Source organism: Tenrec ecaudatus, chromosome 3 (assembly GCF_050624435.1).
Source record: "Tenrec ecaudatus isolate mTenEca1 chromosome 3, mTenEca1.hap1, whole genome shotgun sequence".
Lineage (NCBI taxonomy): Eukaryota > Metazoa > Chordata > Mammalia > Afrosoricida > Tenrecidae > Tenrec > Tenrec ecaudatus.
Genome location: NC_134532.1, coordinates 131,880,505 through 131,904,963, shown reverse-complemented (window position 1 = coordinate 131,904,963; position 24,459 = coordinate 131,880,505). Strand labels below are relative to the sequence as shown.

Genomic DNA, 24,459 nt, shown 5'->3' with positions numbered 1-24,459 from the left:
TTATTAAGATTTTTTTTTTGCCATAATCATTTTTTTCTCTTTTCTTCTTTTACATTTTATTAGGGACTCCAACAACTCTTACCACAATCCATACATATACATACATCAATTGTATAAAGCACATCCATACATTCCCTGCCCCAATCATTCTCAAGGCATTTGCTCTCCACTTAAGCCCCTTGCATCAGGTCCTCTTTTTTTTCCCCTCCTCCCCCCCATTCCCCCCTCCCTCATATGCCCTTGGTAATTTATACATCGTTGTTTTGTCATATCTTGCCCTATCCGGAGTCTCCCTTCCCCCCTTCTCTGCTGTCCCTCTCCCAGGGAAGAGGTCACATGTGGATCCTTGTAATCAGTTCCCCCTTTCCAACCCACTCACCCTCCACTCTCCCAGCATCGTCCCTCACACCCTTGGTCCTGAAGGTATCATCCACCCTGGATTCCCTGTACCTCCAACCCTCATATGCACCAGTGTACAGCCTCTGTCCTATCCAGCCCTGCAAGGTAGAATTCGGATCATGGTAGTTGGGGGGAGGAAGCATCCAGGATCCGGGGGAAAGCTGTGTTCTTCATCGATACTACCTCACACCCTAATTAACCCATCTCCTCTCCTAAACCCCTCTATGAGGGGATCTCCATTGGTCGACATTTGGGCCTTGGGTCTCCACTCTGCACTTCCCCCTTCATTTAATATGATATATATATACATATATATACATACATATATACATATACACATATATGCACATACATACACACACTTATATCTTTTTTTTTTTGCATGATGCCTTATACCTGGTCCCTTGGGCACCTCGTGATCGCCCTGGCCGGTGTGCTTCTTCCATGTGGGCTTATTTGCTTCTGAGCTAGATGGCCGCTTGTTCACCTTCAAGCCTTTAAGACCCCAGACACTATGTCTTTTGATAGCCGGGCACCATCAGCTTTCTTCACCACATTTGCTTATGCACCCATTTGTCTTCAGCGATCCTATCATGGAGGTGTGCAGTCAATGATATGATTTTTTGTTCTTTGATGCCTGGTAACTGATCCCTTTGGGACCACTCGCTCACTCAGGCTGGTGTGTTCTTCCATGTGGACTTTGTTGCTTCTGAGCTAGATGGCCGCTTGTTTATCTTCAAGCCTTTAAGACCCCAGTCACTATCTCTTTTGATAGCCGGGCACCATTTTATGAATTAATGTATTTACAAATGTTTACACCTATGCTTATACCTGTATCCATAGCTTTGCTTCCTAGATCATTCCTCTGTTTCCTTTTACCTTCCTCCTGCCCCACTTCCACCTCTTAGTCATTCCTGTCAGCTAGATTGTATCCTTTCCCATTTCCACCACTTTCTTTTAAGACTATTTTCTCAACACCTGGTCCATCGCCCACTCAATGCTTATCTTACCTTATACACATGATAGTCACTCAAAACATAAATGTTGAACAAATATAAGAGTGAATGAATTTCTGCTATGGACAAGACAACTTTAAGGATATTTCTAATTAATCTTTTGTAACAGGTCCCGTTTAGAATCAGAAAAAATGTTAGAAACAAACCAACCAACCTCAAATTCATCAAAATGAGCGCACTGACTAACATACACTAGAAAAACCTTATCCCCCTTTTCACTTGAACTGGCACCACACCAGGGTCCCATTTCAACCAAAGTATAAGCTGACCCATGAGGAATGCCCTCTTACAAACAATGTACTAGGTGAGAACCAGTGGACAACATTTACCCCAAGGCAAACATGGGAAGGCAAGGTAGGAAGAATGTCTGGTTGGGTGGAAGTGCTAAGTGCTTTCATGCTACCACGTGAAGATGACAACTGCTTTCATGAAGTGATGTGTGTATCAATTGTGGGAGGGAATCTAATTTGTTGTGTGAACTTTTACCTAAAAACAAGAAAATACTCAAAAATAAATAAATGAAAGTAACCTGCTGAATTCTAAGATATTTTTTAAAAAATCTTTTTATTGGGGGTTCATACAACTCTTTTTTATTTAATTAATTTATTTGTTATCATCTTATTGAGAGCAAATTCAACTCTTTTTTAATTTAATTAATCTATTTTTAATCATTTTGGGGGGGCTCATATAACTCATCACAGTCCATACACACATTCATTGTGTCAAGCACATTTGTACATTTGCTGTCGTCATTATTTTCAAAACATTTGCTTTCTATTTGATCTTTTGGTATTGGCTCCTCATTTTCCCCTTCACTTCCTGCCCCCGCCCTCCTCCATGAACCTTTGATAATATATAAATTATTATTATTTTGTCATGTCTTACACTGTCTGATGTCTCCCTTCACCCACTTTTCTGTCTTCTGTCCCCTAAAGAAAGGGTTATATGTAGATCCTTTTAATCTGTTCCCCACCTTCCCTCTATCCTCCTGGTATCATCACTCTTACCACTGGTCCTTAAGGGATCATCTGTCCTATATTTCCTGTGTTTCCAGTTCTTATGTGTACCAGTGTACATCCTCTAGTTTATCAGGATTTATAATGTAGAATTGGGATCATGATGGGGGTGAGGAGAAGCATTAAAGAACTAGAGGAAAGTTGTATGTTTCATTGTTGCTATAGTGCACCTTGACTGGCTTGTCTCCTCCCTATGACCCTTCTGTACGAGGATGTCCAGTTGCCTACATAGGGGCTTTGGGTCTCCACTCTGCACTTCCCCTCATTCACAATGATATGATTTTTTATTCTGCATCTTTGATGCCTGATGCCTGATCCTATCAACACCTCATGATCACTCAGATTGGTGTGCTTCTTCCCTGTGGGCTTTGTTGCTTAGACCCCAGATGCTATATCTTTTGATAGCTGGTCACTATCAGCTTTCTTTACCACATTTGCTTATGCAACTACTTTGTCTTTAGCAATTATGGAACTCTAAGATCTTATATGCACTATTTCCTATTCTACTTATCGTTTAGTATTCTCTAGATAATTTGTTACCATTTGTGTAATTAATTATGGATGATTTAAAACCCACCCTTATATGAAAAGGCATCAAAGAAAGTTTCATTACTATTTTATCCATGTGCTTAATCTTAATATGCTTAATCTATAAACTTCAGCTTCCTTATCTATACCATATCAATCTTAATATATTCTGTTTCTACCCAACAAGTTTGCTGTACTCAATTTAAATGCTTTGTAATGTCTAAGGTTGCTTGTTATATTGTATATGCTTTTAAATGAAGTGATAGTGCATCATGTTTATACACCTGGGCATTGGAGCCATTCAGATTTAATGCTATTATTAATTTATTTGGAGAAATTGGGTGCATAATTTATAGTTTTAGAAAGTTAGGTTCTCCTTGTTTATTCTCCAACTTCAGGCTATTGTGAGTGTTAAATGAGAAAGCACTCCCTGAATGCCTGACATTCAGCAAAAACCTAATAAATATTAACTGCTTCATTTAGTAATAGTTTTATTTTTTAAAATGTTTTCTCATGCTTTTGATTTAATACCTGGTATAAAAAGACTATTCAGCACATAATGAGTAGATCCATTTATTAAACTATTTTAATGGAGTTCTCTCTAAAATATAGCCACAATTTTTGCTCGACCACCATATAACTCAAATTATATTATCTTGAACACTGTGCTGCTTAAAGTTACTGTTGCAGGAAGTAGAAGATTCAGATCTAACAGAAGTCACTTTGTTGAATCTGTACTTTAAAATCCAGTGAGCCTTGGAAGACTGTGATGGAAGATCTGTTTTATACCCCTGTATTCATATGTCTCTGAGCAAAACGAAATAAAATTCAAGCATTTGAGCGATATATAGGAGATAATTAATTTGAAAATAGAAGGTACATTAGTATATGGATGGAGTTATCTCCTGTTGGAAACCTGAAGTAATCCTTACTGCAAAATATTTTAAAAGTAAACATTTTTGTAGCTAGGTTTTCCATTAAATTCCAGTGTACTAAGGAACCCTGGGGGTGGGGGGTAGTGGTTATATTTTGGGCTGCAGTGCATAAGGTCAGTAGTTCAAAAGCACCAATTGCTCTGTGGTAGAAAGATTGGACTTTCTACTCCCATAAAGAGTTACAGTCATGGACACCCACAAGGGCAGCTCTCCCCTCTCTAATAGGGGTGCTCTGAGTCTTCACCCACTCAATGGCAGTAAGTTTGGTTTGATTGGTTGAGAATGTATTCTATAAGAAAATTAAAACACAACAATGCCCCCAAATATCAAAATGTTATTCTCGACACCAATCCCAAGAGAGTACATATTTGTTATAAAATGTGGTCCTGTTTATGGCTAGAAACAGTCAGAAACACAGTGGGGAAAGAAAAAGAGGTGGGAAAATGAAGTGCATGGGGAAATACCATGTTTAACCTGGACAAAAATGCATCCCCTGAAGATTTCAGATCCTTTAGCTATAAAGCCCAGAGGTTCTTGGTTGACTGAAATCTCCTTATTAGAATTCATATTAATTAATTTTCAGCTATGTATTTCAAAATCAGGAGCATTGATAGCTTAATAAAAGTTGTTTCAGAGAATCATAGAATATTTTCCTAGCACTCTTAAGATATAATCTATAATTCCAGCCATGACTACCAACCTGGTAAAACATGCTCTTATCTCTTTCTTCTAATACTGCAATAATCTTCACTTCCTCTCTTACAACCTTATCTTTCCCCCTATTAACTCCAGCCAGTTATATGCAAATATCATGCCTGCTTTAATCATTCCCCTTGTCCTTAAGATAAAGCCTAAGAAATGATATAGATTACTTTATTGCATTTTCAAAGGCCATTGTGTCCTCCTGTGTTTGGTACTTCATTTTTACTAGGTATCTTTTATGTCCTTGAACTTTCTGTTTCCTTTTACACTTTAAACAATTATTCTGTCAGGATTCCCTCACATATTCATTAGTTCAGGTGTCTCTTCCTCTTTTCCAACAGCAAAGTCACACTCATATCAAACTTTAGTTTGAATATGATTTCATTCAAAAAGAACAGGGTGAGTTTCACAAAAGCCTAAAATATTTTTCTGTAACTCTTATCATAGTTCTTAATATTTTCCCTTTTCATTAGTGTGTAAGCATCTATTCACCATTCCATTTGTTGCTTCTTTTTGTATTCCCTTACCCTGTGACTACTTCTTAACATGCATTTATTTCTGAGTGGTCTACTGAATGCACACGATTTAAAATAATGAGATGTTTACGATTGAAAACTCCGACTTTTTCCTGGGGATTATACATAGGCACATCCTTATGATGTCAGTGTCTATAGCACTTAGTTGATCTTCACCCATACACATATATTCTCCATTGACAAAAAACCTTGTAGGCTGAAATTGATAGAAGATGGCCTTATATCTAGAAGTGGATTGTGTATCCTAGTGCTAGGTAGGAGAGTCTTCATTGAAAAAGAGGGCAGGATTTTGAGGGGAACTGTCATTCCCACTGTGGATGCAACTGGTGGGAAACACACTTCTTAGAGCTGTGTTCACTCTTTGAGGCCATGGAGAGTCAAACCTGACATATAATGGTAGCTCTCACCCCACGAGAATGAGCCTGAAGAAGATAAAACGTTTCTGGGTCTTTGATGATATCAGTGGCCTCTTACATTCACCGTGCCTGGCCATATAGATAGGTGGAATGGTGCAACTTTTTTTGCTTAAGCTAGTTTCCATGTGTTGCCCGAAGTAACCTAACTAATACAGATACCCTTAGGACTTAGGGTACAGAAAGCCCCCCTCCCAATTTCAAATAGAAATTAAGGAGAACATTTATTAAATCTTAGAAAGAGGCAAAGACCGCAGGGACATCATCCAGCTCAGGGAGGCCATTCGCATGAGGGAGTTTTATCATTTTCTGCCGGGACAGCTCACGAGACCATGTGGCTGAAAGGCTGAGGACCAGAAACAGGGAATTGGTTGCTGGCCAAAAACCAATGACTGTATCCTTAGTTTGCTGATCTTGATTTGTGGTAATGTTAACTTCCCTAGTAAACTTCCATAACTAAGAGTTTTGTCTGTGTTCTGTGTGGCCATTGCTATAAATTATCAGTCCCAGCAGGAAAACAGGGATGAATGGCTGTGTTATAAGAGAAGAAATAAAGAGGGGAGGGAGGGGGAAGCTTGGAGGGAGAGAAGCGCCGGCCTCTGCTGTGTAGCAGTTAGCCTTGGGTTGCCAAGGAGTTGGGCTCTCCCTATCTTTTGTGTGGCCAGAGATCAGGTGTGGCCTGGATGCCATTTTTCATAATAAGGCTATCTTAAATTCACATTTTTCTGTGCCGTCTTCAGGAGACCATATATTCTTGTGACCTATCTTTTTACCTATTTCCCCCCCTCTTTCCTGCTCTGTTGGGCCCAAAAAGGAGCCCTGGGAATGTAGAGGTTACAAATTGGGCTACCAACTTAAAGGTCAGCATTTCAAAACCATGATAGAAAGACAGGGCTTTCTGTTCTCCTAAAGAGTTACAGTCTTTGACATGTGCAATGTGGGTGTAATTGGCATGTCTCTTCCTGGGCTTCTCTGAGCCAAAGGATTCTGCTGTAAAATCTCAGCATTATTAGCTAACTCATAGATAGAGTTTCCATAAAATTAAATTTGAAGAAAGAATGGATATAATATCTATGGAAGTAATTGAGTGATCTACTCTGTTGTTAAATGTGGGGGATATTTTTGTTAAAATTTAGATTATGAAATGGAGTTAAGTTGTTTTCCTTTTGCTCCTAAAAGTGGGATTTTGCATATTTCAAATATTTTTTTAATTGTATGTACTATGAAATGTTGTCTTTAGATGTTAGAATACATAAAATTTCCAATACTTTCCTGAGTTTGCTATAGTTGTTATGTATAAGCATGAAGTCATAGTTTTTCATTTGTTATTAGAATATTGAGAATCTTTTAATTTAGCTCTTTTGATATCGTGTCATTGCTTGAACGGGTTGCTTATGTTTTCTATTCCCATTTACTTATGAAAGGTAGGAATAATGATTGTGATGGGCCTTTAAAAAGGGGGAAACCATTGAAAAGGACGTTGAAAACTAAAGCAGTATTTTAAATGCTGGATATGGCAACAAAAATGCAATGAAGACTATTTCCATTATAAAGTATTCTGCTAGATGGTTTTAGTTCTATAAGGACCAGTACACTTATTTCCTGATAAATATTTTCTGAAATTGTCAAGGATGGATTGTCCAGGATTATCCAGAGTCTTGATTATACAGCACATTTCCTGGTTGGTTTTCATTGAATTGTTAATTTAAATACCACCAGGGGGCAGCTACTGGCATCTTCAATGGAATCTATTTGTGGGCAAAATATCTTCCCCTAAAGAATTTCTGAACTAATCTAAGGAAATCAAAATCACCTTTCATTTCAGATCCAGGGCTAATTTTTCCATGGAAGCAGTAAAGGCACATAGAATTGATGTTGACTCCTCCGTCTACTCATTCCATCGATATTCATTGAACTCTTTCCCTGTGCATGCTGCTGGGTTAGGTCATTTGGGATGTCCAAAGATAAAATATAGTCTGTATTCTCTAAGAAGACTCCTGGTGACATAGTGGATTATTATGCGTTGACCTATTAACAGAAAGGTTGGAAAACACCATCCTCCAAGTGAGAGAGAGTAGGCATTCTACTCCCATAAACATTTACCGTCTCAGAAACCTACGGGAGCAGTTCGAGTCTGCATTATAGGATCACCACGAATCAAATTTGTCTCAGAGTCAGTGAGTAGTATTTTTGGTTTGTTTGTTTGTTTTCCCTGTGACTTATCAAAGTCACAGAGCTTCTAGTTCATAGGAAAAGAAGACAGGTCCATCAGTAAACCCTGCAGGGTTATCTTAGTGATGCTGAGACAAAGGCTGAGAGAGCGGTTACGGGCTTGAAGCAGAGGGAAAGGGCCGGATACGGCAGTGACTATGGGGACTGAAGAAACGCAGTGGACTGTGGAGCCAGAAAGATGACTGTTTGTTGGTTCAATATGCAATATGGGAAAGGTGGGGAGGCAGGGGTGGGGTCTTCCCATTTTAGCTCACACATGTAAAGAGCGGGGAAATAACCATACTATATCCTAATGTCAAGGAAACAAACTCAAAATCAAGAACTGTTCTTGAGCACATGAGAGAATTGAGGCAACAAGGTACTTTTATTTATTTACTTACCTATTTCATGGTCTTTCTTTTTCTTTCCCTCTTCCCGCCCTGCCTCTCAATTCGTTTGAGACAGGTAAATTCCAAGAGTCTACAGCTGCTGTCCACTCTGGGCTAGGAGCAGGTACTATTGGAACTCTGAATTGGCTGTGCTTGCTGTTTGCTATGGAGTCAGTTCAGACTCACGATGCCTCCATCTGTACTGAGTTCAACTGCTTGTTGAACTTTCAGAGCACTTTGCAAGGCCTTTCGTCCGTGCACTTTGGGTTGGGTTTCAACAGCAATTCACAGTTCAGGCAAACATTCCACACAACCCGATTGGAGCCTGCATAGCATACAGCCGTACACACAACGCCGGGGTAGCTCAGGTCTTACTTGTTTATATTATTTTGAACAACAGAAATACAATGCACACTGAAATCCAATGATAAACATAGTCCAAAGAAGACTCCTAGAATACTAAGTTATAGCACATTGGTAGGGTATTATAGATCGGAGTTTAAAATAACTAAATTATATATTAAAGGTGATCATAATTAAAAACAATCAGGGAAAAATGAGGAGCTGATACCAAGGGTTCAAGTAGAAAGGAAATGTTTTGAGAATGATGATGGCAACAAATGTACAAATGTGCTTGACACAATGGATGGATGGATGGATTTGTGATAAGAGTTGTACGAGCCCCCAATAAAATGATTTTAAAAATACCATGGCAAAAAATAAAAATAAAGCACACAATCGAGAAGAACTGATGGGTAATGTAAACAAAAGGATGAGAAATGTTTTAAAGAAATACTGAAAGGAAATACTCGAATTTTTTTAAAAGTATGTAACAAAAAGTTTTAAAAATACTATATTAGAAGAGATCCTTTGATGAGAGTATCAGTAGATTAGACAGAGTTCATGAAAGACTCAGTAATCTTGAAAATATGCCAATATTTTTAACTATAAATTAAAAAAACTGGAATATCCAAAAATTCTGGAATTATTGAAACAGTTATAACACCCTCCTTTACTTTGAACTTATCATCAGAAGGGCGAATCACTGGGGGACACTTCATGTTTGGGAAAATAGAGGGTCAATGAGATGAGCAGACACCATGACTGCAACAGAGGTGCCCACAAAGTGGTGGTCGTGATGGTGGCCCAGGACTGGGCAACATTTCGTTCTCTTCCACACAGGACGTCCCAGTGAACGGGACCTTATTACTCAGCCCCTAAACACAAACATGGGTCATTGGGAGGCAGGGGGAGAATAGAGCAGAAGAAATGTTTGAAATCATCATGACCAATGCTTCTTTCAAATTACAGCACACGTTAACCCACAGACCCAGAAAACAGACAAATGCAAAAAGAGGCAAGCTAAATGTCAAATGCTGTATAGTTATGCATGCCATGTTGTAGCTGCAGAAAACTAAAGACAGCAAACAGGTGAAGAGACATCTAGTGGTAGGAGGAAGCCTTACCTCACGGGATATAGAGAACTTCTGATTCGAAAGCAAGAGAGTAGAGTGAAACATCCATTAAAGAAGTCTAGGATGCTAAAGAAACCAAGGGTGAACCAGGTTTTTTATTACATTATAAACGTCGTAATATTTTTGACTGACACCAGAAATGTAGAACTGTCTTACTATCCGCGGGGAAGATTTAAGCTTTGAAAGCTGGAGTCTAACACTCCTGAATTCTAGCAACTTGAAGCAGCAGCATGAGGGACATGTCTGACCTTCACTGAAGAAGGAGAATCCAACTCCACACCTGCCCAAGGATTATTCCTATGAGACTGAGTTCAGACAAGCGTCCACACTTCATCTTTCTTTGTCACATTCTGTCACCAACTGTCGCTCCCATAACACCTTATATCTCTGCTGGGCTCTATAATTCATTGCAATGGCCACTCAGAATACACAGACAATTCTCACCATTAGAGGGTTTACTAGGGAAACTAATAGATTACTAAATTTTAATGATACGTTTCTTTAATCTGCACTACCTATTCTGGACAATGAGAGGCATGCCTCTCTCTGGTCCTTGGCCCTTCAGCCACATGGTTCTTTTGCTTCTGCTGGGCTCCAGCAAGTACGACAAAGTTCATTTAGTGTTAACGAATGCCCAAAGGACACCCAACTCTAGAAGCCAGCCTCCTTCCCAGAAGTACTCAGCTTTACTTGTTCTGCAGATGGGAAATCCACCTTTCCCATGGTCTCAGTGTGGATGCTTTGTTCTCGCTCACGCCCCATGGCTCTGCCATTTCAGAAAGTGAGCTCACGTTACACTCTGCTGTGACTCTTCTTTCTGTCTTGATGATCGGAAGTTCTCACTTCTTGCTTCTGAAACAGCTAACGTTTTTATCCACCATCACTGACCCAATACTGACCTGTCCCCAAGTTAGAGTATTATTTATGTTGCTCCCACCCAGGCCTTTGGTGTCGCTGACAAAAATGATCACAAAAGTCATACCAAGTAATTCCAGTTCATCATACACGTAAGTGCAGGTCTCCAGGAGACAGGAGTTTGGCATAATTTCAGAAGATGGTAGGGACTGATAAAAGATACCATTGAAGTATGAGCAGTACAATCCATTGTTGTGCTGGAACCTTAAAGGGAGAATGACAAAGTGCTTAGAATAGGAATCTGAGAAATATTACCTTCTAAAGGCAAAGTGAAAGGAAAATAGTTCCTTTAGTGTGCACAAATTTTATAGCAGGAGAACAGAGTCTTGAAGTCCAGGAAGAAGAATTTTCTTTGAAGAAGAAAATGTTTATTGCTTTTGCAGTTCCTATGATTTTTACACATACAGATACAAACTACAACAGAACCAAACACTCCCTACTCTGGTGCCCGCCTCGTCGTCGTTTCTTTGCTTTAGTGCAGTGGCGGAACCTGTCAGTCTGCCCAGCTCTTTGAGGTCCTTGCTTATTTTCCTTGGTGCTCTGCCTTCCCATGTATGATATCATTCTCTAATGTCGAATTCCTCATGGCAACAGGAGCAGTCTGGGAGATAAAGCCTGGCCATCCTCATGGCTAGGTAACTTTGTGGCTGTACTAGAGTTCTTCATTCTTCTGGCAGGCACGATCGGTTCGATATTCGTCATCAACATCATAATTCAGATGCATAATTTTCTCTTCCAATTTTACATTTACATGAGGTACTTTGAAAACCATAGTTTGGATCAGGTGCACTATAACCTCACAGTTTCATATTTGCTTAAAGTTTTTTTAAATCATTTTATTGGGGGCTCTTACAGCTCTTATTACAATCCATACATACATCCATTGTGTTCATCACCTTTGTACATTTGTCGCCATCATCATTTTCAAAAAAATTTCTTTCTAATTGAGCTCTTTGTATCAGCTCCTCATTTTCCCTCCCTCCCTCATGAACCCTTGATAATTTATTTTTTTTCATATCTTACACAGACTGATGTTTCCCTTCACACACTTTTCTGTTGTCTGTCCCGTGGCAGTGGTTACATGAACATCATTGTGATCGCTTCCCCCTCACCCCACCCCACCTTCCCTTTCCCCTCCTCTTATCACTACTTTCATTAGTGGCCTGAGGGGTTTATCTGTCCTGGATTCTCTCTGTTTCCAGCTCTCATCTGTACCCGGGCACATGCTCTGGTCTAGCCAGATTTGTATGGTAGAATTGGGAACATGATAGTGGGGGCGGGGGGAAGCATTAAAGAACTAAGGAGGAAAGTTGTCTGTTTCAGCGGTGTTGTACTGCACCCTGACTAGCGCGTCCCTCCTTTGTGACCCTTCATTAAGGGGATTCCCAGTTGGCTACAGGTGGGTTTAGGGGCTCCACCCCCCCTCATTCACATCAATATGATTTTTTGCTCTGGGTCTTTGATGCCTGATACCTGGCCCATCGACACCTCGTGATCACACAGGGTGGTGTGCTTCTTCCATGTGGGCCTTGTTGTTTCTGAACTAGATGGCCACTTATTTATCTGCAAGCCTTTAAGACCACAAACACTATATCTTTTGTTAGCCGGGCACCATCAGCTTTCTTCATCACATTTGGTTATGCACCCATTCTGTCTTCAGTGTTCGTGTCATGAAGGTGAGCATCACAGAATGCCAGGTTATTAGAACAAAGTGTTCTTGCATCTAGGGAGTACTTGAGTAGAGTCCCAATGTCTGCCTGTTCCTTCATACTGAACATATATTATGTACATAGATCTATCTCTCAATCTAAATAAATATATTTACATGTGTACATGCTTGTATTTAGACCTCTATAAATGCCCTTAGCCTCCTAATTCTTTCCTCTATTTCCTTTTACTTTCCTCTTTTCCCACTATCATGTTCAGCTCAGAACCAGGCAGCATTTTGTTCCCCTGTGCATTAGATTATCATGCATTGGAAGCAGACTCTTTGCAACAGTGAACAACAATACTATTACTTACTGGTAATCTAAAATCACTTCAATTTATAACCTCTTAAAGTCAAATATTGTGTAATAGAAACTAATTATCCAGTGGGACAGTTTGCAGACAGTCACTACCCTAAGTAATTATTCAAAAGAGTAGATACTTCATATGTTTTGTTTTTTAAAGACCTTTCCCAAATTCATTGACACGTCAATTTAGAAGAGACTTTTGTTTTCCAGTGCTCCCCATGACGAGGATTTGAATAAACTGCCGTGTGTTCACATACTGTCCATTAGCAGCTGTCAAAGGGGTGAAGCCTGACCTTTACCCGTTTCCTTACTAGATGACGCTAGTTTCTGTTTTGTAGCCGTAATTAGTTTCAGCTAATGTTCATTATTCGTTTCAGGTTCACTTCCTAATCACACAGACAACCTGAAACCATTGCCTAAATTGAGCCATATTATTTGTGATTCCTGTGTGGCACGCCATTGAGCTCTGCTTTCTCCCCCTCTCTCAAAGCTTCTAAGTATGACCAGAACACTAAAGCATTATTTATATATATATATTCCTCATCATTGCTTTAACTTCACGACCCAATGAAATGATAGACTATACATGTTTAAGGACCTTTAAGGATGTCCTGCCTCTCTAAGTCTTACTTTACTCTCTTATAGTAAACAAACAAACAAACAAAACCCAGAATCACTTTATTCTCCATTTATTATCTTAAATGGTAAAATATCTATGTTTTACTAAGAAGTTTTATTCAACCTATCCATCTCATCTCTCAGAAGGCAGAATAGGTGTCCAGGTCGTAGGAACTGCCTAGTCTTCCCTCCATGATCACTGGCAAGGTGAGAGGAGGGATATATTTGATGTCTTTGATTACTTTGTCTTCTCAGAAAGTGAGTTCATAATGACATTAAAATATAACTCTCTTACCTCATTCAGGATGTTGAGGGATACGATTTCTCTTATTCTTTAATTAAGAAACAAATGTCAGTTGGTATGACTTCATAATGGAAAGGAATGTTTAACAATGTGGTTTTTAACTCTTTCAGGTTTGTTCGGTTTTCCGTTACAGAGATTAAAATCTGAGAAGAGATACGAAGACAATTGTTTACTTTTTTGTATAATTTGGCATATGATATGAAATATAGGTATATTGTGACATTCTAACCTGCCTTCTCAGGGACAGGGGTGGGTGGGTGGTGATATGAGAGAAAATTAGAATTGTTCTTACTTTGGAACATTCCCTCCCCCCACGCCCCCCCCCCTTCGGCCCTGCACCCTCAAAATTTGCTACTAAGCAAGTCTAAATGAAAAACATAATTGAGTAATAATGGTGACTTTCATAAGAAGTTTAGTTGATGATTTTATGAAAACATTTGTTTCCTAAGTACAATTCACAGTTGATTTTGGCAAAATCTGAAATCTAGCTCCGGAAGATAAGTTTACTTTCCTTTTGAAAGAACTCTGGTGGTGGCTGTAAGCGAAACACTAGGGACTGAGTGCAAAGTAGGTGGTTGGAACTCACTGACTGCCCACCACTCTGTGACCCATGTCTTACAGTACTGCAGGCTGTCACTGCAGTCCAGGATGTGACAGAAAGAACCCTATGCAGTGTGTTTGGGGTTTACTAACTCTATGATACCAGGTATTTGTTGCTCATGCTTCCACTTTAAAATACTATCATTTTAATATGATTTCAAAAATTAAATAGCCATATTTGCTGAAAAATTAATTTTCATAAAAGAAATAAACAAAACAATAGAAAAAATATCTTAAGGAGTATGATTTAGGCTTACATGTGTTATATACTTTATAACTAGAAAGAATCAAATGAAATGAAGTACATCGTGATAGAAGAATTTAAAAACATTAAGTATTACTACTATTGGCGTGATTGTGACTCTAAGAGAACATTAACAGTTTTGCAATGATGTTTGTCATAGTCTTGTGACTCTGCTTTCATATGTCAGCAACTTTCTCTATACAAGCTAATGGTTATAACCATTCCACAATTTCTGTAAGCCAAAATTCCACTCATTGCCACCAATTCGATCCTGACTCATAGCAACCCTGTGGGCTAGGGTTGCCCCAGTGAGCAGGCACTGTTACTCTCTATGGGAGTAGAACATCTCATCTTTCTCCTGTAATGACTCTATAGCTATGAAAATAAGAGGGTTTTTTTTTCTGAGGCTGAAGAACAAAATATAGGTATTACTACAAAAGGTTTTTTTCCTTTTATGTGAACTTTACTGAAATTGTCTTCACTGCTTCATCTTTTATATCTAAAGTCATACTTCTCCAAATAATATACCATTTTTCCAGAAGCTGGCCCAGAAATATTCTATTGGAAAAGGTATATCCTGTATGAAAGTTGTTTTATAAATCATAATGCCATGTACAATTGTAAAGTGTTATTATCATTATCTTTTGAGTGATGGAGATAAGTGAACACAATTAAGATTTTTCCTAGGAGTACCATTTACAGATAAAAGATTATGCTGATATCCAGTCTCTTCTGAATTGCTGGAAAATCCAGCAGAGAAACTACTGGGTCAAGGGATAATGTTGTTTACCTGTTTGATTCGTATGCTGAAATTTGAATTTCTAAAATATTCACTTTGTATGCTTATTAGTTCTTGACAATGCTTTGCAAAAAAAAAAAGAAAGCACTACCAATTTTACACACGAATTAATAAATACCATTGTATTGTATTATGTAGTGTTTTAAAATTATGTTTTACATTTCCTTTGCAAACTTCACTGGCATCTGGCCTGTGAATGCTATAATATTCTGAAAACTGAACCAATACAATGCCATTCATTTAGTGTTCTTGTATGCTTCTTTTTTTCAATATAATAAATCATTTATTAGGATGGCATGTAAAAAGGAGAATTGTTATTTCCCATTTTTTTATTTTTAAGTGTTTTTTTTATTTAAACATTTTATTAGGGGCTCATACAACTCTTATCACAATCCATACATATACATAGATCAATTGTATAAAGCACATCTGTCTTTTCTTTTTTTACATTTTATTAGGGACTCATACAACTCTTATCACAATTCATACATATACATACATCAATTGTATAAAGCACATCCACACATTCCCTGCCCCAATCATTCTCAAAGCATTTGCTCTCCACTTAAGCCCTTTGTCCTCTTTTTTTCCCCCTCACTCCCCGCTCCCCACTCCCTCATGTGCCCTTGGTAATTTATACATTGTTATTTTGTCATATCTTTCCCTATCCGGAGTCTTCCTTCCCCCCTTCTCTGCCGTCCATCTCCCAGGGAGGAGGTCACTTGTGGATCCTTGTAATCAGTTCCCCCTTTCCAACCTACTCACCCTCCACTCTCCCAGCATCGCCCCTCACACCCTTGGTCCTGAAGGTATCATCCACCCTGGATTCCCTGTGCCTCCAGCCCCCATATGTACCAGTGTACAACCTCTGCCCTATCCAGTCCTGCAAAGTAGAATTTGGATCATGGTAGTTGGGGGGAGGAAGCATCCAGGATCTGAGGGAAAGCTGTGTTCTTCATCGGTACTACCTCGCACCCTGACTGACCCATCTCTTCTCCTAAACCCCTCTATGAGGGGATCTTCAGTGGCCAACACTTGGGCCTTGGCTCTCCACTCTGCACTTCCCCCTTCATTCAATATGGCATACACACACACACACACACATATATATACATACACACATACATATATACATATACACATATATATCTATCTTGTATACTTCTTAATGGTAGACACAAGTTAGAACATGCACTTTAATACATTGCCTAACAATATATTTGTTAGATCCTTTAAAAGAAAAGGTAAATCTTTACGTGAGCCATGGTCCCTTTTATCTCTGGTACAAGCAATTGCATAATCATTTTAAAAAATCATAAAGGATTATGCCATTTTTTATTTCTGTAACTTTATAAATAATAAAACAAAGGAAAACACATTGTTTCTGCAAAAAAGTCCATGGATTGTTAACCTTTTTAGTGAGTTTATAGAAACAAATTTAAAATCTTTTTTGTTAATCCAATATTTATCAAAAGTCAATTTTATAGCATCACAGAGCAATTATTAATACTGAAGCACATTTTACATGATATTTCCAGTGGTTTTACATGAAATAAGCAACCATTACAGTGGCATTATTGTTGACTTTGTTTTCAGTATCTGAAAAGCAGTTCATTCTGTGGACTGGTTGGATGATTATATGCCTGTACAACTTTATTTCCCTAGCTACCTAGATGTTGCAGAAAACATACTATCTGACAGAAAAGTTAACATAAGACTTTTATGAAATAAGTTATTTAGTTGGAGCTACAAAATGCAGTGCCAATTTTATATATTGTTATATTTTTAATCTCTTCCTTGCTGCGCTCCCCTGCCATACTCCTATATCTCTCTCTCCACTCCTTTCACGTGTTTATAGCACACTGCCCTGTCTGCTCTGATGGTGTTGTCTTTTTACCTTTACTTCTTAACATTTTGGCCTTTCCATTTACAAGAATAAGGGTACCAGCTTGTAAGTCATGATGTCCTCCAGAGAGACCAAAAGTCTATAAATAGGAAGAGAGTCATGATGACTCAATAGGAAATTTGACGTGTTTTTGTAACTAGTAGCCAAGAATTATGCTCATAAATTTACCTGAAGAATATTGGGAGGTTATTGAGAGTTAAAAAATATCATGTGATTTTTATCTGCCCTTCCAATTTTATCATAAAATCAATTTCAATGTGAATTGTGGATTCTATTTGACTTAATTTTGGAATTTGATTGTAGTTTACACACAATAAGGTGATTCTTGTTACAGAGCAGTGATGTGTTATAAAATGCATGGGATATGGAGTCAGGAATCTGAATGTGGAATGAAATACCCGGTGTATCTCTAACTTTCCAAAATTAAAAAATAAAAGCCCAGGAATAAGAAAAACCTATAAGGAATTATGTATCTGTACTCTTGCCTTATTTTCTACCATGTTCCTTACACTCTTTGAAAAGATCTCTAAATCTAATAACTTAATGACAAAAATCATAAACTGAATAAAATACTATATTGAAAAACTTTTGTACATATTCCTATATAACTGCATCATTAGCAGGTGTTGAATTGACTCATGGTGATATCAGTACAATAACATAAAGTGTTGCCTGGTCTTATGCTGCCTTCATGCCCGTAGGCATGTCTGTGTCTTTCATCAACAGCGAGTGCCTGTCATCCCAGGGTACTCACTTCACAGCTCTGTTGGCCACTATTGTCTTGTAATCTACAGATTTCTATTGGCTAATTTCAGAAGTAGACTCTACTCTACCTTATTCTAGAGTTCCATTGAAACCTGTCCACCATCGATGAGCCTGTAGGTGTTCAAAATAGCAGTGGCCCAGCATCTAGCACAGCACCGCCCAAGCCACCACAGGAAGGTAAACTGAGAGAGGACTGCGAATACCTGACTATGCATTGTTATCATGAGATACCCTCGCTTTGGCCTCTGACTCATGACAGACAGCACCACGTACAATAAGGCACATAATGCTCATCTCATCAATGATAAGGGCTTTATTGGATGAGTGTCTGCGTGGCTCACTAGGCCTTCTTTCTAGGCTTAGTCTGAAAACTCTGCTGAAACCTGTCCAGCATCATAACAATACATAGATCTCCGCTGACAGCCAGCAGCTGGCTGGGCATGAGATACATTAACTAGGAATCTAACAGGTCTCTACATGGAAGGTAAGAATTGTGCCCAGGAACCGCATGTGCATTGTCTATTTATGATAGCTATAATTTGCATTTGGATTGACGTGTCGCTGCAATGTACTGAAATGGGCAACAGAAGATGTCGTAGCTGTTGAATTATATATTTTTCTTTGTATGTTGAATGCTCCTTTAAATTAGCATAGGTTTTCATTGGTTACATTCACCTATCAGTTAATGGAATAATGTTATTTTGAAAGTAATATGATCATAATAATATGATTTTTAGCTCAATTGATAATCTTGCTGAGAAATCTTGTCTAATTTTGCAAATGTGAAAATATTGAGGAAATATTAATATCATCCTTTATATAGGAGTAGGTGTCATTCAAGGGACTTGACTCAGTATTAGATGCTTACACAAATGTTGCCACATATTCTTATTACAACCTAAAACAAAACAGTAGGTAACGGAAATTCCTCTTAGGAGCCATTCATAGAAAAGGCGGTTATAAATTAACTTCATAAATTGGATACATATTAAATACACCGGAAAGTAGAAAGGGCTTTGGAAAAATGAGGAAAGCCCTCCTGAGACATTGGCACAGGGGCGGCAACAAGGGGCAGGAGGGTGCTTCCTTCTGTTTAAACAAGGGCCCTCTGAGCTGAACCTGACTCCACAGCACCGGGCAACAACTAACAATCATTCAACAAGTGAGTGAAGTCTGTGTTTTATCATCTATTTAAATCTGTGACATTATAAAATACTTGGGAAGTTTCGCGAAGAAACCGTGGCTTGGGTCAGGTGCGCCTTGGTTCTCAAAGTGATCGCCTTGCTGTGGAACACTCTGCGAGGCCCGTTTCGCAGACTTACTCAGTGGAACGTGTCCTTCGCTCTCCTGACTGCTGATTGCATGAGCATTGATTGTGGATCCGAGCAAGACAAAATCCTTGACAACGTCAATCTTTTCTCCACTTACCATGATGGTACCTATTGATCCAGTTGTAAGGATTTTTGTTTTCTTAGAAGCCGTAAATTGGCAGATCTTCTACTTTAAAATAAGAAATAATTAATTAGCCCCAAACAACTGGGGTAAATGTGGACTGGTTCTCAAATTTGCCTTTCAAAAAAATGGCTCACCCAGTTGCAAGGAATGTGGCTAACTGGTTCCGCTTGCTAGTGCTTTCCGGGTCCTTGTGGGATTTACACTTGAACTTCCACCCTCCTCCACAGCCCTCCCCTGGAGGTGTGGAGGACAGAAACAAACAAACGAACCCTTGGCTCTCTTTGCTTCATTTCAGCATCTACTTCCTGGAAAACTCAATCTGTGACCCCTATTTTAATGAAAACAATTCACTTTTCTGAAGCAAGGAAATATGAAAGACATTGGATTTAGAAGCACAATATTCTTTTGTCATCAATTATTAGGTTCGGCTGGTTTAACTAGAGAAACAAACCCAGTGACATTTCTTAGTTTTAGAAATAATTTTATATCAAGATGTCATTTTGTATCAAGAAGGTGTCCCCTCCCCCTCCCTCCCCCCAGCTCAAGGCCCTGGGTTCCATGCTGGCAGGGCACCTCATTAGGCTCACATTGCCGCAGGCTGAGGGCGCAGAGAAGTAAAGCAGGAAGCCAGGAGATCCCAGGCCAAAGGGTACAGATGTGAAAAGAGCCTCGGTCCATGGGAAGATAAGAAGGAGGCCACAGCTCTTCCTGTCTACAGTATTATGCTGCCCCTGGTGGCAGGTACAGAATCCTGGCGAGAAGGAAGGGTGAAAGACCAGAAAGATGCTCTCTCTTATTAAAAGCCTCCCCTCCCCCCACTAAGCTCCCAAGGAGGCATCACCACAAGACCACCTGATTGGCAGCTTAAACCCCACCTCTACCTCCACACGGGTCCCATAACACTGGCATAAAATCTAACCCAAATAGATATCGTATAGCGTGGTGCCTTACTGAAACGTTTTCATGGGGCTTTAAGAGACAAGAAACGTGCACACAGCAACATGGCTAGTGGCTTGCAGCATTGGGATTTGATCTTGGTTCTCTATGATTCCTCTACCTTTTTCTAGCTTTGGCTGACACTTTTTTCTTTGCACTGTAAAGGAAGTTAAGACCTTCTTGCCATTGCCACTGTAACATACAATATTTATCATCTGTGAGCATAACTATTAAAAACTATGGGGTGAATATGCATAGCAGTTGCAACAATGGCCCAAATCTAAGAAAAATGATGAGGCTGCTGCAGAACTGGGTAATGGTTCATTTTGCTGGCAATTGGCTTGCTATGGATCGGAACTGGTTGAAAGGCCCTACCCATGCCTAGAACTGTCAGGGAAGAAGGCCCAGTCCTGTGCAGTCCTCACAGTTGTTACTGTCTGAGCCCCTTGATGCAGCCACTGTGTCAGTCCATCTTGTCCACGTCTTCCTCCTTATCGCTGCCCCTCTCCTGTACCCAGCATGATGCTTGAGACAAAGTCTTGCCTTCCGTGTTCCTGAGGAGCATATGGCTGTGCTTCGTCGGAGACAGGTTTCTTAGTTCATTTGGCACTCCATGACACTTGCAATATGCTTCACCGATACCATAGTTCAAATGCATCGATTCTTGTAGGGTCTTCTTTATTCAAGGTCCAACTTTCCAAAGTCTTGGGAAAGCTTATGGAGGTCCATTCTTTTCTGACCCACCTCGGACTGCTAGGAGTCAGAGTTGACCAGGCAGAATAGATGATAATATCCCTCTCACTCGCACCATAATCAAGTTGATTGTGAATTATAGCAGTCTTACAGAGGAAAAGTGCTCCTTTTGTTTTCCTGAGACATAAAAATGTTAACTGAAGTAGACAGCTTCAACTTTCTTTCAAGGAGTAGTAACTCAAGGTGAGCTCAAACAGCTGACCTTGAAGTTGGCAGCTCAGTATGTAACTTACTAAGTTAGCTACCAAAACAAAGATAGGCATGCATACAATTGCGCTATGTGTTCTGGCTCTTGATAAATGGGCAAAGGTTATCAGGAGGGTAGAAAGTGAAAACATTGAAGTTTTTTTTTTGTTTTCCTAGAAAAAGGAGGTGATTTGCTATTAGATTAAGAAAAGATATAATTAATTCTGATTTAGAAAAAATCCTTCTGCTAACTAGGGAAAGGAATAGAAACTGAGTTCAGAGATTATATCAATTATCCAGCTAAGAAGCCATGTGGGCCTCAATCCACTGTCATCTCATGGGTACTGACTTCTAGCCACCCTGTCGGGCAAGGTAGAACTTCCCCTGTGAGTTTCTGAGACTCTCACACTGGACAGGACCAGAAATCCCCAAAGTTCTCCCTGAAGTGACTGGTAGTTTCCAATGCTTCCCTTTGGTGTTGCAGGCCAAAGCATAACTGCTGTGCCACCAGGCTTCTTGACTGGGAGCCTAAGGTAAGCCAAGAAAAGTAAATGAATGAAGCGAAGCAAGTACAAGAAATATTCAGGAAGCGGGGAGTATAGAATTTTGTGTCAGGTTTGATTTGGAGTGATTGAAAACTGAGGGTCCAGGATGGCTTCCTGGCTATTACTTTCAGAAATAGGAAGATAATTGAAGAACTAGGCAAAATTGAAGGCTTAAGGTGGTGAAAGGGATGTTGGCCTGAATGTTGAGTTGAAATGTGTGTGGAGGATGCAGAATGAATAATAATCATGGTTTTGAACTGAAGCTAGGCAGACAGGTAGCTGTGGAGTCACTTTTTGTATCTGAGATCAGTAAAGGGTACTGGAGTGCATTGTGTGCAAGCGCAGCCTTGGCTATGTCTGCCTGCAGAGTGGGAAAATAAAATGTCCTAAGATTAGAAGCGCATGAAGCTATATCAGGAACATTGATTTAGGGATTAATATTTAATTGTAGCAAGGAAACAGATAGTTGGCAAAGTATTTCTTTTAGAATGTAAGGATTTTTATCCCACTTGAATGGAATGAAAGCCTTTTTTGGTTTTGTTTTAGGCAACAAATGAACAACTGGATTAAGGGGGACAAACCCTTCAGAACAACAGCTAGTATAAGAAATCATATGCAGCATAATAACATCACTGGACAGCTGTTTATTTCATAACTTGGAATGCATTATGAAAAATATCACCATAGAGGAAATTTGTCTTTCCGTAGTCTTATGCAATTTATGTCCCACTGAGTAAAGCTGACTTTCCTTATCAAAAGCAGAGTGAAAGGGCTAAGCCTATTATGCGATCTCTTTGATGTTTTCCTAGGATATAATGAAAGATGAATGCTCCATGCTCAAGCTGCAGCTGAAGGAGAGAGATGAACTCATTTTTCAACTTCAGGAAGAGCTGGTAAGTGATAACAGTATTTGGCCTGTGAAGTTATGTATAATATGCAAGTGCATTTGCCAAACACCCTCCAAAAACAAAACAAAAAAAACCCCTCAATGCCATTGTGCCAATCCAACGCATAGGGATCCTTCAACCTATGTATTAGTACTCCTGTCACTGATTCAGTCTTTGATACCTTTTATAATTCTATAACAATAAAGTGCACATGTGTAAATTTCAGAATACCAATTAGGATCCTATGTGGAGAAGGCCTGGCGGGAAGTGCTTGGTCCAGAACAAAGGGATGCTGCATAGTGTAGAAACAGGAAAGGTGTGTATTGGGGCCATCCCCTTCCCTATAATTATTCAATCTGTATGCTTAATAAATGGAATATAAGAAGAAGAACCTGGCATCAAGATTGGATGAAATCATAGTTTCAACCTGCAATGTGCAAAGGACACAGGTTTACTTGCTAAATGCAGAGGATTTAAAGCACTAACTGATGAAGATGTTCAGTGTGGGTTCTAGCTCAATGTAAAGGAAACACAACTCCTCACCACTAGACCCATAAGCAACATCCAGATAAACATCCGAAAGATGGATGTTGTCAATAGTCTCGTTGTATTTGGATCCAGAATGTTTATTCATGGACGCAAGAGTGAAGGAAGAAAACAATGTATTGCCCAGGCCTGATAACACATCCTCTTTAAAGAGTTAGGAAACAAAGATGGCATTGTGAGCATGGAGGGGTGCCTGACCTCAGCCATTATGGTATTTTCAATTGCGTCATGTGTATGCAAAATCTGGGCAATGACTAAGAAAGATCAAAGAAGAATTGATGACTGTGAATGATGGTGTCGGGGACTATTCCTTGGACTACCAGAACCAACAGATTTGTCCTGTGAGTACATCCAAGAATGCTCCACAGAAGCAAGGATGGCACACTTTTCTTCTTACAAGCTTTGAGCATGTTGACAGGAGGGAGATGAGCAGGACCCTCGGCTTGATAAAATCAGCAGACAAGGAGGATTTTCAAAGAGATAAGGGACTTTGCATGTGCAGTAGCCAGTTCAAAGTTAACCTTGATTACGAGGATGGCACTGGACGTGGAAACAGATTCACTCTGTTGTACTTTAGGCCATTATGAGTTAGAGTCAACGTTATAACACATAACAAAAACATAATTACTTGACTGAAAAATATAGAGATTTTTTCTTATGATGTTTTTCTATATTGAAATGCATATATTTCTGGGCATTTAGTTGGAGAGGGAAGTTTTTAGTAGTTCAGCCAGTTTGGGATTCTTAGTTTGTGTTTCTAAGCGCTATGGCACCACATATTAATATATATCAAAGAGAGATTTAGAATAATAATAATCATTTTAAAGATGAAGGGCTGTAACTTAAATTATTGAAATTGTCCATTTTTATAACCATTTGAATTGCTATTTTGAATTGTTATATTTAACACTTTAAAAAGAGAAGCAGATTATGAATTATGAGGTTCATGTTTTCAGAGGGTTATAGAAAATTTTGACTAAGGCATTAAATATTTCACCAAATTTTAATAGTATCTTAAAAATTAACTGCCTCAGATTCCCAAAACAGCACATCATATTGTCCATTGAGTTAAATGTTTTCCCTCTTGCATTGGGAAAACTAACTTAAAAAGTAAAAATCACATAAATTCTGCCTATCATATCCAGAGACGCATGTGTTACACACACACACATACACACACACACACAGAGAGAGAGAGAGAGAGAGAGAGTGAGAGAGAGAGAGAGAGAGAGAGAGAGAGAGAGAGAGACCATCAAGTGTATTCCAACTCACAGCAACATGATAGGGCAGGGGAGGACTGCCCTTGTGTGTGCTTCCATGACTGTAACTCTTTATGAATACAAAGCCTCATCTTTCTTCCATGGA

The 24,459-nt window shown here is 39.2% G+C and overlaps 1 protein-coding gene across 1 annotated transcript in view; it reads left to right on the top strand.

Annotated features, from left to right (window-relative positions):
* CCSER1 (coiled-coil serine rich protein 1) overlaps positions 1 to 24,459 on the top strand; it is a 1,235,863-nt gene that overhangs the window by 424,802 nt on the left and 786,602 nt on the right. The window contains exon 7 of the mRNA XM_075544883.1: positions 22,471 to 22,554. Within this exon, the coding sequence (XP_075400998.1) occupies positions 22,471 to 22,554 (84 nt within the window). The remainder of the gene's footprint in view (positions 1 to 22,470; positions 22,555 to 24,459) is intronic.